The sequence below is a fragment of the Zea mays genome, chromosome 5 (genome assembly GCF_902167145.1).
Source record: "Zea mays cultivar B73 chromosome 5, Zm-B73-REFERENCE-NAM-5.0, whole genome shotgun sequence".
Lineage (NCBI taxonomy): Eukaryota > Viridiplantae > Streptophyta > Magnoliopsida > Poales > Poaceae > Zea > Zea mays.
The window spans coordinates 219073622-219089509 of record NC_050100.1 but is presented as its reverse complement, the minus strand read 5'-3'; the positions used below and the strand labels follow the sequence as shown (position 1 = coordinate 219089509).

General features: G+C 43.3%; 1 protein-coding gene across 2 annotated transcripts; it reads right to left on the bottom strand.

Moving 5' to 3' along the window:
- Positions 1 to 695: 695 nt before the first annotated feature.
- On the bottom strand, positions 696 to 3941 carry LOC100274354 (putative DUF1644 and RING zinc finger domain protein). 2 transcript variants are annotated; one of them, NM_001148714.1, is made up of 2 exons: positions 3718 to 3941; positions 696 to 2059 (listed from the first exon to the last, which is right to left on the bottom strand). In NM_001148714.1, exon 2 carries the CDS (start codon positions 2045 to 2047, stop codon positions 1004 to 1006), a length of 1044 nt encoding a protein of 347 aa, NP_001142186.1. In that variant the 5' UTR covers positions 2048 to 2059; positions 3718 to 3941; the 3' UTR covers positions 696 to 1003. The 2 variants fall into 2 exon arrangements, with proteins under 2 accessions (NP_001142186.1, XP_020408775.1); XM_020553186.3 differs by lacking the exon at positions 3718 to 3941 and adding an exon at positions 2442 to 3584 and having other exon boundaries at positions 773 to 2059.
- Between the last annotated feature and the right edge of the window lie 11947 nt (positions 3942 to 15888).

The following is a 15888-nucleotide window of genomic DNA, read 5'->3' as shown; positions in this document are numbered from 1 at the left end:
TTGTGTGATCTGTGGTGTTGATGGTGATGGATGTGTTGTCTGCAGCAGATCTTATAAAATAAAAGATTTGTACTATATATGTTAGTCCCTCCGTTCTAAAATATAATTTGTTATAGACTAGTTATACATTTATTAATTAATCTATGAATTCAATTTGTATGCATGTCTATATTCGTTGGCATCCATTTGAATGTGTACGAAAAAAAGAGGGCTATAAAAAACTATATTTTGAGACAGAGGAAGTACCATCTATAGTGGAGTTTTAAATAATGATGAGATTATATGAAATTAATATGTTGTACCATGAAGATTATATGAAAAAAGAGGGCTAATAAGAATGCACCATGAAGATTATATGAAATTAATATGTTGTAGGCATTGCTATAGTTTTTAGGCTAATCTCATTGAGGAGTTTGAGTTATGGTTCGTATAAAATGAAACATCAAAACACCACACCCATCTTTAATAAAAGTACCTTTATTGATGATTCTCTAGTCATTTACATTATGCCAAGGAAGTTTTATCCTCATGAAACCCAGTTCTCTCTATTTTAAAACGTTGCCACGCCACAAAAGACAATTAACAAAATGAAATCATTTCTCTCTATTTTAAAATGTTGCCACGCCAAAAGTGTTTACGTAACAGCGTAGCAGCTTATTAAATGCTAATCAAACTATCACTAAAACTTGTCTTATAAACCTGATCGAACGAGATATGTTTCACTTAAAAAATCTAATACGATCTCCAAACAAATGCTTTAACAAAAGCAATAGACAGAAATAGATGCTACACAAACCGCAAGAGATGGATGCGGTGTTTTCCTTTTTCAACGAAGAATGTGAGATACCATAAATTTATGACAATGAGCTGATGTTAAGATAACTACTTGGTACATGATCATGATCAAGTAAATTGAGACAGGAATTGATGAATGCCAGGCACCAGGGAAGCATTTCTGTATGTACTCCTCTGGCGGCTAAACCCTACCTGGCCACCTGTCCTCTCAATTAGCACCTAAAAACAATCTCCCACGGTTCCTGCGGCGACGACGGCGCCTCCTCTCTGGTCTCAGCACATCAGTGCTTCTGCCTCCGGCCACAACCATACCATTCTCGTCCTCCCCCTCCAAGGGGTAAGAGTATGGTGTGGTTCCATTGGCACCACTGCTCACCACATAATTGTCCTCAGCATTGTCAGATGCACCAGTCGCATTCTGGAGCCTTTGGTTTTGGTGATGTTGAGCAACTTGGCGCATAATAAATAGTAGCATCCTACGAGTGTTTTCTGTCCCACGGCCATCATTATCAGCATCACTGTCAACATCCTCGGAGTCCATTCCATCCTCCAAGTCTAGCACATAATCACCAAAAACAACGGCTCTGCCCATTGTTGCCGTGATCGTGCTGAGCGCATCTTGCCGCTCTCTTTCAATCTCGAGCAATCTCCATTTTTGCTCAAGGACAGGATCAACTTCCCTTGGCTTTGCAAGAGGGTGTTCCAACTTGACATGCTTGCGGAGCTCCTTGTAGGTCCCCACAAATGAGCAACCATCCTGCATGCATGTTCTTCGTTTTCCATTGAGGTAGCTTCGAGCTGGTTCCACCACCGTCCACCCTTTCACCTTGCCACGACACAATGGACATGCAAGGTCAATGGAGTCAGTTTTTTCTGCAGCCAATGGCGCCGAATCCAGATTAGAGCCAACACTATTTGCAGGAACTTCCTCAAGCAATGCCCCCTTGGTGTAAGCTTTCTTGAACTGATCCAAGCAATTAGAGTGGCGGTAGCTAGTTCCACACATATAAGGACGACAACCCTTATCATGGGATGAGCAAAGGATGAGCACAGCATTATGTGGGTATTCCATGCACACAGAGCAATTGGCATCTTCCCAGTCCATCTTTTGCAAGGTTGGCAACACTTGCTTTCGGTTGGATTTTTTCATCGGCTTTTTCATGGGCTTTGACTTCCATCGGTATGAAGGAATGGGATGTGTGGACTTGAGCTGGCGAGCCACACGCCTCCTAGTTCCCGCACTTCTCGCCATTTTCTCAGAAATCTGACATAAATTAGCATGGTTACATTCTGTGGGGAACAGTAAATTTTATGAAATATCATGTAAGATCGGGCCACAGGTTCCGTAACATAAATCATTCAAGATATGCCAAGCAACAGAAAAAATCAACCCTTAAGTATGCACAGAAAATACCTGTGACACCATGACGCCATCACATGAGGACTAAATACATATGTATATATATCTACTGCATTCACAAATTGTCGACTGAAAACATTTTCTTATGTAAATGTAGCTGCACATTACAAGGCATTACCAAAGGAGATTCGCTTAGGCTCCAGTTTTAGAAAATAAGTATTGAAATGAGACCATTTCCACCAGATAGTGTTCTTCTCACAATGTAAACAAAATAAATTGACTCTACCTGGCAAGGGAAAGGATAAGACAGCAAGTACCCTGTTACCAGCAAAATGACGCTTTGCCCCTACAGGACCTTTCCCTCTTCTTGGAGAAGCTTATGGAACTTCATTCAAGAATGGAGAATAGAAGCAAGGAAAGAGAGGTCATATATAGACTTTATGGGAACCAAAGGCATTAAACAAAACTGGTCGGGAAGGCAGAAAAAGAAAGAAGCAGGTGGATCAACCAAAGGCATTAAATAATCATATCAATGGAGCATGTTAGATGTGATCTACATTCCCAATTAAATAAAGTCACAAGCAAGAGCCAGGTAAGAGGTCTAGGGAAAACTCTCACATGGAGCACCTCATGCCTCATCTCAGATCTGTCAGATTAGAAGGGAAAACAACAACATATGACTTTATAATCAAAGGAATCAAATGATTCCGCACTTGAGCCAATGATTCCACCCTTTTGAGAAATGCTAAGTTACCAGCGCAAGCAAAGAACAAAGCTAGCTTCTTTAGCCGTATACTTTTGCTCTTGGTCCTCCCTTGTTCAGTACAGATCGCTAGCGCTAGCACATGGATGGGCCTTGGCAAAGGATTCCCTTAGCCACAGTTTGGTCCAAAATCAACGAGTCTGAAGCCAATCTTGTTGCCAAAGGATACACCTTTTCTTAATTAAAATCACCTTATCCACTCAACATTTGCACTAAGAACTAAGCGCCAGGTCTTTCGCCTGGACCTCAGGCAACGAATCATGAGTACACTTAACGTGGGATTAGCAATTTACACAGCAACGAATTCACGAAATGGACCTTCATTGCTTCCTGAGGCACATATGCCCAAATCTACACGCAAATGATAAACTGTATGAAGAATAAACAGGCCGAGCTAACGCTTTATTAGGTCAGAGATCACCCCCAAACACCTAAACATGGACTGGAGCGGCAAAATTTGCACGGAAAGGATCAATTCTGGTGCGGCCTCGCGAGATCCCTAGGCCGGCCGTTCCCAATTCCACCAGGAAAATTCCGGAACTCGAGTTTGGCCCAAGGCGCAGGCCGCGTCCCCGCAAGTCTGGGACACCACACAAACAAGCAACGAAACAGCGCCCAGATCACCACGGGGAGCACCCAAATTCCATCGAAGGTGAGCCGGTTCCCGCCCACCCCCCCCCCCCCCCCCCCCCCCCGGCCAGGATCCCAAAGGAAGAGCCTTATCCCAGCATTCCAGAAGGACCCGGTACCGTAACAAACCGAACCGCTGATTCCATGGTAAGCATGCATGGGCCCTTACCTAGACCGAGGCGGGCGCAGACGAGGAGGGACGGATCCCGGCGGTGGGCGCGAGGGAGGAGGCTGGTGACGACGGACGGACGGACGGAGGGACGCAACGGAGGGGAGGAAGGGAAAAGGACGCGAGACGCGAGAGTTAAGAGAAGAAATCAGAGAGAGAGAGAGAGAGAGAGAGAGAAAAGAGAAGAAAAGTTGAGAAAATGGAGGAAAAGATTTCAGTGTGCGACTCACTGGGGGGTGGTTGCGGTGGGGCCGGTTCGCGTCGCGGTTACGGTTTGTAGGGGGAGCCGCGGAGGGTGGCGAGACCCGCGTGGGAACGGTCCATGGACCGGTGAGGGGCGGTGCCGTGCAGCCGTGATCCGTGGAAAACACTGTGACGGCATGGCCCGTCCCGTGGACTGCGCCCATGTAGTGCGAGCCGTGACGGAACCGCCGGAGTCGAGTCGAGGACTCGGGGTGCCTTCCACGGGACTCTCGGTGTTTACCGCACGCACTGACGCACATGCATTCTCCGGGCCTGTGATTTCTGCGAGATGGAACGAAGGACGGTGGTGGATGGAAGATCATGGAGGCTGCGAGATTCTTGCGAGCAGCGTAGCGTGACGAAATTGTGTGTTGGGATCAAATCGAGTGGAGCCGGATAAGGTTGGATTGGGCTTGCCCGATCTCTGGATGGACCGAATAATGCATGGCGCACAGGCATGCACGATGCCTCGGGGACGCCCATCAGCGTCTCGCAGTCGCAGCCATTCCGCGCAGCACGGAAGCCAAAACAAAGAAGCTACCGGACCTCCACGGCTGCTCGGTGAGGGTTGGACGAAAGAGGGCGTTGGTGGCAGACACATGGGCCATGTTTAATTCAATTTTTTCCGAGAATTTTTTTAGAATCTAGTTATAAAAAAATCTGGCTATGAAGAGAATTTAAATATCCTCAGAGAAACATAAAATAATTTATAGAATTTAGAATGTACAAATTAAGGTTGACTCGACTGATTCAATATTTATGTTAATTTTAAATGGTTTTAATTAAAATGATTCTTATATAAGAGGGCTGTTTCATTCTTTCCCTGCCATCCCGTTTCTCTCGTACCGTTGCCTGGTCCAACCCAAAGTCTCCAACTCATTTTCTTTACTTTTTAAAATCATTTTTCCTCAATTTCAGTGACTCGTGAATACTCTCTCCACTCTAGAAATACAAGAAGGAATCCAAGTTTACCATAAGCCAAACAATATAAAGTTTAACTAAAATTATAGATAAGAGTATTGTCGTATGTCATATAAAAGATGTAAATTCTAAAAAAATCATAATGTATCAATGACGTTAGGTTAAACCGTGACTATTATTTCCTTTTTATATAGTTTTAGTTAAAAGTAACATAATGTAACTTAAGAACGAAGTTAAATTTCTTGTATTTCAAGACCGAGGGAGTATATGATTTTATATTATCGACGATTATTTGACGGTGTTTATATATGATAGGCTACGAGATAAAAAAAAAGGCACCAGAGATACACGAGGGTTTATTTATACTCGGGCTTTTAGTATGAGATAATATTATACTACTTTTGTTCTCGAATATTTGTCGTTCATTAGTTTATTTTTGAACTAAAACGCGATAAATAAAAAAGAACGGAGATAGTATATATTATTGACCATAACTCTCGAGTCTCAAGTCTCATTTGGCAGAATCATTGGTTCAGTTAAATGAGATTTTTCTCATGAATCTTCTGAAATGATTTGAATTATCATGTCTGTGTTGATTTGTCTTTTGTCGAGTCCCTAGCTCATTCATGTAAGCCCCCAAGTCTACAGACTCTGCTCGGAGCTTATGACTCGATCTATTTATAAATCTGACGATTCAAATTATGTAAACTCACATAGAAGCTTAAGCTTGTTGTTCTTTTATAAAATAAAAAACATGTGGCATTTCAACTTCCACAAGCCAAAAACTTTCATTCTCTATTTCCAAACACTTCGTAATTGACCCTTTGTCTTCCTTAGGTTCACTTTTGCCACCATTAGTTCTTCGATCCACTCCAACTTTATTGCTCTAGTGGTTGTCGCTCATCCACAAGAGTTTTAATCTTCTTCAATAGATAACAAAGATCTGCAAACCCTACGAGTTGATGTCATAGAAGAGGATAATTCAATGGCAAGTGTCTGACAAGGAACCCTACTCGATGCTGGACTAGGAAGAAATTGTAGTCTTTGCTCCATTCTTGGTGCATAAGTTCGTCCTCCCTACTTCTAAATTCTTTCGCAACCCCCTCTAATATTACTAAACCAAGTTGGTTCATCTGAACCCTAACTCCATCTTACATATCACCATTTTGTCCATATGTGTGAAGCCTTCCTTGTCGAACAGAATTGACAAATATATGAGTCGGTGCATAGGAGTATGAGGACGGTCCCTAGCGGACTCCGCACTTGGATCCTGTAGAAAGAACCAGTGCCTCACTCAAATTACCCTTTGCATTAAACTTAGAGCAATATCATAAGTGAAGTTAAGCACTAAAGAAGATAAAATCACAATAAAGTAAATGAGACACGAGACAGGATGATTTTTACACTAGTACACAGAAGCTCTATATAGTGGCGGTCTTAGAGCTATTTGCACTGGCGTTTTTCAGTGCCGCCAGCGATAGGGGCCAGTAGAAATCGGCCTTTTTTACAGGCGGTTGTTTGCCAACCGCCAGTGTAAATATCATTAGCACTGGCGGTTTGCTTAAGAAACCGCATGTGGAAATATTATTATCACTGGTGGTGTCTTAAGAAGCCCGCCTATGAAAATGTTGTCTCCGCATGCGGTTTCTTAAGAAAACCGCCAGTGTTAATATTATTAGCACTGGCGATTTTCTTTAGCAGCCGCCAGTGTAAATATCATTAGCACAGGCGGTGTCTTAAACAGCCCGCCTATGAAAATGTTGTCTTCACATGCGGTTTCTTAAGAAAACCGCCAGTGCTAATAATATTAGCACTGGCGGTTTTCTTAAGTAGCCTGCCAGTGTAAATATCATTAGCACTGGCGGTTTGATTAAGAAACCACATGTGGAAACATCATTTTCACAGGCGGGCTGCTTAAGACACCGCTAGTGGAAACATTATTTTCACAGGCAGGCTACTTTATACAGCTGCCAGTGTATATATATCCTTTACACTGACGGTGCACTTTATACAGCCACCAGTGTATATGATATTTCCACTGGCGCCATACTTTATACAACCGCCAGTGTATATACATCATTTACACTGACGGTGCACTTTATACAACCGCCAGTGTATATGATATTTCCACTGGCGGTTTACTTAATATAGCCGCCAGTGTAAATGCATCCTTTACACTGACGGTTCTGTTAAGTGAACCGCCAGTATATATATATTTACACTACCGGTTCGTTAAGGCGGGCTCGCCTGTTTTTTTCACTGGCGTGCTGTAACTGAAACCGCCAGTATAAATTTCTACGTGCTGCCACCTTAGAGCTCTTTTCTACTAGTGTTATCCCGTGTTCAGGCAAGGGTAATATGCTTGCCTACTCCATGTTGTGGCATCCCAATGGATGAGAGTTGAACTCTACCCCTCTCAAGTGATCTAAAGATCAGACTTGAGTACCACAGTTTCTTCCTTATATCAAGAGTTCCTGTTTGCGAGGAATCTCCATAGCTTGGAGCCTCATGCAGCCTTACAAAGTGATCACAATCAAGACTTAGAGTAAGGTAGGGACCAGGGAGGAAAAACATGCATACAAAAGCACAACACAACAACACACACAAGAGAAGCAAAGACAAGAGCGCAAGTATATCACACAAGAACAACTCAAAATTGGCGTTCAAATCTTTCTCAAATCACTAGAGGGTATGGTCATAGAGTGTTGGAGTGTTGGTATGCTCTTGAGTTGCTTGGGTATTGGTATGAGGAGCCTAGGGGTCCCTTTTATAACTCCAATGGGCCTAGAAGCCATTGCAATCTTCATATGGAAGCCCATAAACTTCCATGTCTACGGGCGCACCGGACCCAGTCTATGCGCCCCTAGTCCGAGGTCTGATTAGTGCTTTCCTTATACTGACGAGCACCCGACCAGTCCGTGCACCACGAGACCGGCCAGTGACGTCAGTTAGCCGTTGCGTCGGGTAGTGCTGTTGAAGAAGTGGCCCGGTGGCACATCGGACCATGAACAATAGTGGTCCGGTGGCACATCGGACCATGAACAGTAGTGGTCTAGTGAATTTTAAAATAAAATCCCTGAGAGTGCACTGTTCATGCACGGAGTGATCCGATGCGCTAGCTGGGCTGACGCCTAAGTCCAGGCTCCTCACGTACCCGGTCTGGTGCACCATTGAATCGGTCCGGTGAGCCCAAGATCAGCAGAACATTGGCTCTTCTTGGTAGCTTTCCTATGACTTAGACAAACATAGTTACCACTTAACCCAATTAACTAAGTATGGAAAATATACCTTTTCTCCTCTATTTCACCGGGGTTTGCAATATGCCCAAAACTAACTCTAAAATCCACTTTTCTTGCACAAAAGAGTTAGTAACCAAACCAAGGTGCAATAAATATAGTATAACGTATGTACAACTTATTTAAGTACTTAAACCTCATGTTTTTGTAGCTTTACCCAAAGTTGCAGTTTTGGCCTTCATTTCTTACTCATTTGGACTCGTTTCCTTCAATTTGCTCTTTACTAGAACCTATGAAAGTAGTTAGTCCAATGTGCTGTGTTGAGCACTTAACCACCACAATAGGTAGAAATGGCCCTATAACACATTTCCCTTTCACTAGCCCATTGAGGAAAGCATGGTACAAGTTACCTCCTCTCATCCGTGCGGAGGGGATGCACGGGGGGAGAGTAAACTAAATAGATGAGATGATCCCTAGACAGATATTTGCATCGAGCAGAGACTCGGGGGCTCGCCACACACGAGTATGACAGGTGGGTGAAAGCCACACGAAAAGTGCCCCCTCAAAAAGAACATGGGACAAGCCGGGATCTACGGGACCCGAAACCCACACACGTCAATGATCTGAATGGGCCATGATGACAAAGTGTCTAGAAGGATCATAAGAGAAGTAACAGAAGGTCGTGGTTTATCTCTTCCATAGACACCTCCCCAAGTATGGTTTAATAATCATAATTTTTTTCTATGATCAATTAAGCTAATATAGTTGTATGCAAAATATATTAATATACTATTGTTGGTCATATGAAGGATACTTATGTGTTGCATTTCTGCTAAGAGGAGCATACCGAAAAGCTATAAGCCCCAAAATTGAAACATAGCTTAGATTAGAGTCAAATTTCATTTTTTTACCTCATGAATTTAAGATATATTTATATCTTTGGAAAGCGTTGGAATATCAAATTTTAAGCTAAATAGCCTAGTTCATTAAGAGCATCTTGATAGTCGCCTAGAGGGGGGGTGAATAGGGCGAAACTGAAATTTACAAATATAAACACAACTACAAGCCGGGTTAGCGTTAGAAATATAAACGAGTCCGCGCGAGAGAGGGCACAAAACAAATCGCGAGCAAATAATGAAATGTGACACACGGATTTGTTTTACCGAGGTTCGGTTCTCTCAAACCTACTCCCCGTTGAGGAGGCCACAAAGGCCGGGTCTCTTTCAACCCTTCCCTCTCTCAAACGGTCCCTCGGACCGAGTGAGCTTCTCTTCTCAAATCAAAGCCGGGAACAAAACTTCCCCGCAAGGGCCACCACACAATTGGTGCCTCTTGCCTTGATTACAATGGGGTTTTGATCACAAGAACAAGTGAGAAAGAAAAGAAGCAATCCAAGCGCAAGAGCTCAAAAGAACACGGCAAATCTCTCTCGCTAATCACTAAAGCCTTGTGTGGAATTGGAGAGGATTTGATCTCTTTGAATGTGTCTAGAATTGAATGCCTAGCTCTTGTAAGTGGTTGAGAAGTGGGAAAACTTGGATGCAATGAATGGTGGGGTGGTTGGGGTATTTATAGCCCCAACCACCAAACTTGACCGTTGGCTGGGCTGTCTGCTCGATGGCGCACCGGACAGTCCGGTGCACACCGGACAGTCCGGTGCACACCGGACAGTCCGGTGCCCCCTGCCACGTCATCAATGCCGTTAGATTCAGACCGTTGGAGCTTCTGACTTGTGGGCCCGCCCTGGTGTCCGGTGCACACCGGACAGGTACTGTTGGCTGTCCGGTGTGCCAGCATGGGCGATTCTGACTCCTGTGCGCGCTGTGCGCGCATTAAATGCCGCAGCAGGTAGCCGTTGGCGCGAAGTAGCCGTTGCTCTGGAGTCGCACCGGACAGTCCGGTGCACACCGGACAGTCCGGTGAATTATAGTGGACTAGCCGTTGGAGTTTCCCGAAGCTGGCGAGTTCCTGAGGCCGACCTTCCTTGGCGCACCGGACACTGTCCGGTGTACACCGGACAGTCCGGTGAATTATAGCCGAGTCGCCCCTGGAATTCCCGAAGGTGGAGAGTTTGAGTCTGAGTCCCCCTGGTGCACCGGACATGTCCGGTGCCACACCGGACAGTCCGGTGCCACACCGGACAGTCCGGTGCGCCAGGCCAGGGGTGCCTTCGGTTGCCCCTTTGCTCCTTTGTTGAATCCAAAACTTGGTCTTTTTATTGGCTGAGTGTGAACCTTTTACACCTGTATAATCTATACACTTGGGCAAACTAGTTAGTCCAAAGATTTGTGTTGGGCAATTCAACCACCAAAATTATATAGGAACTAGGTGTAAGCCTTATTCCCTTTCAATCTCCCCCTTTTTGGTGATTGATGCCAACAGAAACCAAAGCAAATATAGATGTGCATAATTGAACTAGTTTGCATAATGTAAGTGTAAAGGTTGCTTGGAATTGAGCCAATATAACTACTTACAAGATATGCATGGAATGTTTCTTTCATTTTTAACATTTTGGACCACTCTTGCACCACATGTTTTGTTTTTGCAAATTCTTTTGTAAGTCCATTTCAAAGATCTTTTGCAAATAGTCAAAGGTAAATGAATACGAGTTTTCAAAGCATTTTCAAGATTTGAAATTTTCTCCCCCTGTTTCAAATGCTTTTCCTTTGACTTAACAAAACTCCCCCTAAATTGAGATCCACCTCTTAGTGTTCAAGAGGGTTTTGATATATCATTTTGAAATACTACTTTCTCCCCCTTTTTGAACATAATAGAATACTGATTGATAATATTCAACACTAAGTTTTTGAAATTGGTGGTGGTGCGGTCCTTTTGCTTTGGGCTCATTTCTCCCCCTTTTTGGCATGAATCGCCAAAAACGGAACCATTAGAGCCCTCGAAGTAGTTTCTTCCCCTTTGGTCATAAACAAATGAGTTAAGATTATACCAAAGATGAAGTCCTTTTCTTTGATGCTCATTTCTCCCCAAAAAATAGAGAGTTGCTTGGAGTGATGGCGAAGTATGAGTTACGGAGTGGAAGCCTTTGTCGTCGCCGAAGACTCCAATTCCCTTTCAATATACCTATGACTTGGTTTGAAATAGACTTGAAAACACATTAGTCATAGCATATAAAAGAGATATGATTAAAGGTATATAAATGAGCTATGTGTGCAATCTAGCAAAAGAAGTTGCGAGAATCAAGAATATTTAGCTCATGCCTAAGTTTGGTAAAAGTTTGTTCATCAAGAGGCTTGGTAAAGACATCGGCTAATTGATCTTTAGTGTTAATATAAGAAATCTCGATATCTCCCTTTTGTTGGTGATCCCTAAGAAAATGATACCGAATGGCTATGTGCTTAGTGCGGCTATGCTCGACGGGGTTGTCGGCCATTTTGATTGCACTCTCATTATCACATAGCAAAGGGACTTTGGTTAATTTGTAACCGTAGTCCCGCAGGGTTTGCCTCATCCAAAGCAATTGCGCGCAACAATGACCTGCGGCAATGTACTCGGCTTCGGCGGTGGAAAGAGCGACCGAATTTTGCTTCTTTGAAGCCCAAGACACCAAGGATCTTCCCAAGAACTGGCAAGTCCCCGATGTGCTCTTCCTATTAATCTTACACCCTGCCCAATCGGCATCCGAATAACCAATCAAATCAAAAGTGGATCCCCGAGGGTACCAAAGCCCAAACTTAGGAGTATAAGCCAGATATCTCAAGATTCGTTTTACGGGCGTAAGGTGGGATTCCTTAGGGTCGGATTGGAATCTTGCACACATGCAAACAGAAAGCATAATGTCCGGTCGAGATGCACATAAATAAAGCAATGAACCAATCATCGACCGGTATACCTTTTGATCCACGGACTTACCTCCCGTGTCGAGGTCGAGATGCCCATTTGTTCCCATGGGTGTCTTGATGGGCTTGGCATCCTTCATTCCAAACTTGCAAAGAATGTCTTGAGTATACTTGGTTTGGCTAATGAAGGTGCCCTCCTGGAGTTGCTTGACTTGAAATCCTAGAAAATACTTCAACTCCCCCATCATAGACATCTCGAATTTCTGTGTCATAATCCTACTAAACTCTTCACATGTAGACTCGTTAGTAGACCCAAATATAATATCATCAACATAAATTTGGCATACAAACAAGTCATTTTCAAGAGTTTTAGTAAAGAGTGTAGGATCAGCCTTGCCGACTTTGAACCCATTAGAAATAAGGAAATCTCTTAGGCATTCATACCATGCTCTTGGGGCTTGCTTGAGCCCATAAAGCGCCTTAGAGAGGCTATAGACATGGTTAGGGTACTCACTGTCTTCAAAGCCGGGAGGTTGCTCAACATAGACCTCTTCCTTGATTGGTCCGTTGAGGAAGACACTTTTCACGTCCATTTGATAGAGCTTAAAGCCATGGTAAGTAGCATAGGCCAATAATATGCGAATTGACTCAAGCCTAGCTACGGGTGCATAGGTTTCACCGAAATCCAAACCTTCGACTTGTGAATACCCTTTGGCCACGAGTCGAGCTTTGTTCCTTGTCACCACACCATGCTCATCTTGCTTGTTGCGGAAGACCCATTTGGTTCCTACAACATTTTGGTTAGGACGTGGAACTAAATGCCATACCTCGTTCCTCGTGAAATTGTTGAGCTCCTCTTGCATTGCCACCACCCAATCCGAATCTTGAAGTGCTTCCTCTATCCTGTGTGGCTCAATAGAGGAAACAAAAGAGTAATGTTCACAAAAATGTGCAACACGAGATCGGGTGGTTACCCCCTTATGAATGTCGCCGAGGATGGTGTCGACGGGGTGATCTCGTTGGATTGCTTGGTGGACTCTTGGGTGTGGCGGTCTTGGTTCTTCCTCATCCTTCTTTTCTTGATCATTTGCATCTCCCCCTTGATCATTGCCATTATCTTGAGGTGGCTCATCTTCTTGATTTTGCCCCTCATCAACTTGAGCCTCATCCTCATTTTGGGTGGAGATGCTTGCATGGAGGAGGGTGGTTGATCTTGTGCTTTTGGAGGCTCTTCGGATTCCTTAGGACACACATCCCCGATGGACATATTCCTGAGCGCGATGCACGGAGCCTGTTCTTCACCTATCTCATCAAGATCAACTTGCTCTACTTGAGAGCCGTTAGTCTCATCAAACACAACGTCACAAGAAACTTCAACTAGTCCTGAGGACTTGTTAAAGACTCTATATGCCCTTGTGTTTGAGTCATATCCTAGTAAAAAGCCTTCTACAGTTTTAGGAGCAAATTTAGATTTTCTACCCCGTTTAACAAGAATAAAGCATTTGCTACCAAAAACTCTAAAGTATGAAATGTTGGGCTTTTTACCGGTTAGGAGTTCATATGATGTCTTCTTGAGGATTCGGTGAAGATATAACCGGTTGATGGCGTAGCAGGCGGTGTTGACCGCTTCGGCCCAAAACCGGTCCGGTGTCTTGTACTCATCGAGCATGGTTCTTGCCATGTCCAATAGAGTTCGATTCTTCCTCTCCACTACACCATTTTGTTGAGGGGTGTAGGGAGAAGAGAACTCATGCTTGATTCCCTCTTCCTCAAGAAAGCTTTCAATTTGAGAGTTCTTGAACTCCGTCCCGTTGTCGCTTCTTATTTTCTTGATCCTTAAGCCGAACTCATTTTGAGCCCGTCTTAAGAATCCCTTTAAGGTCTCTTGGGTTTGAGATTTTTCCTGTAAAAAGAATACCCAAGTGAAGCGAGAATAATCATCCACAATTACAAGACAATACTTACTCCCGCCGATGCTTATGTAAGCAATCGGGCCGAATAGATCCATGTGGAGTAGCTCAAGCGGCCTGTCGGTCGTCATGATGTTCTTGTGTGGATGATGGACTCCAACTTGCTTCCCCGCCTGACATGCGCTGCAAATCCTGTCTTTCTCAAAATGAACATTTGTTAATCCTAAAATATGTTCTCCCTTTAGAAGCTTATGAAGATTCTTCATCCCAACATGGGCTAGTCGGCGGTGCCAGAGCCAACCCATGTTAGTCTTAGCAATTAAGCATGTGTCGAGTTCAGCTCTATCAAAATCTACTAAGTATAGCTGACCCTCTAACACACCCTTAAATGCTATTGAATCATCACTTCTTCTAAAGACAGTGACACCTACATCAGTAAAAAGACAGTTGTAGCCCATTTGACATAATTGGGAAACAGAAAGCAAATTGTAATCTAGAGAATCTACAAGAAAAACATTGGAAATAGAATGGTCAGAAGATATAGCAATTTTACCAAGACCTTTGACCAAACCTTGATTTCCATCCCCGAATGTGATAGCTCGTTGGGGATCTTGGTTTTTCTCATATGAGGAGAACATCCTTTTCTCCCCGGTCATGTGGTTTGTGCACCCGCTGTCGAGTATCCAACTTGAGCCCCCGAATGCATAAACCTACAAAACAAATTTAGTTCTTGACTTTAGGTACCCAAACTGTTTTGGGTCCTTTGGCATTAGAAACAAGAACTTTGGGTACCCAAACACAAGTCTTGGAACCCTTGTGTTTGCCCCCAACAAACTTGGCAACTATTTTGCCGGATTTGTTAGTAAGCACGTAAGAAGCATCAAAAGTTTTAAATGAAATGGCATGATCATTTGATGCATTAGGAGTTTTCTTTCTAGGCAACTTGGCACGGGTTGGTTGCCTAGAGCTAGATGTCTCACCCTTATACATAAAAGCATGATTAGGGCCAGAGTGAGACTTCCTAGAATGAATTTTCCTAATTTTGTCCTCGGGATAACCGGCAGGATATAAAATGTAACCCTCGTTATCCTGAGGCATGGGAGCCTTGCCCTTAACAAAATTTGACAATCTTTTAGGAGGGGCACTAATTTTGACATTGTCTCCCCTTTGGAAGCCAATGCCATCCTTAATGCCAGGGCGTCTCCCATTATAAAGCATGCTACGAGCAAATTTAAATTTCTCATTTTCTAAATTGTGCTCGGCAATTTTAGCATCAAGTTTAGCTATATGATCATTTTGTTGCTTAATTAAGATCATGTGATCATGAATAGCATTAACATCAATATCTCTACATCTAGCACAAATAGTGACATGCTCAATGGTAGATGTAGAGGGTTTGCAAGAATCAAGTTCCACAATCTTAGCATGAAGAATATCATTTTTATCTTTAAGATTGGAAATTGTAACTTTGCAAACATCAAAATCTTTAGCCTTAGCAATTAAATTTTCATTCTCTAATCTAAGGCTAGCAAGAGATATGTTCAATTCTTCAATCCTAGTAAGCAAATCATCATTATTATCTCTAGGGTTGGGAATTGAAACATTGCAAACATGAGAATCAACCTTAGCTAATAAATTAGCATTTTCATTTCTAAGGTTGTCTATTGTTTCATGGCAAGTGCTTAGCTCACTAGATAATTTTTCACATTTCTCAATTTCTAGAGCATAAGCCTTTTTAACTTTAACATGTTTCTTATTTTCTTTAATTAGACAATCCTCTTGGGAATCCAAAAGGTCATCCTTTTCATGAATATCACTGACTAATTCATTTAATTTTTCCTTTTGAGCCATGTTAAGGTTGGCAAAGAGGGAACGCAAACTATCTTCCTCATCACTAGCATTGTCATCACTAGAGGATTCATATTTAGTGGAGGATTTAGATTTAACCTTCTTTTTGCCGTCCTTTGCCATGAGGCACTTGTGGCCGACGTTGGGGAAGAGGAGTCCCTTGGTGACGGCGATGTTGGCGGCGTCCTCGTCGTCGGAGGAGTCGCTTGAGCTTTC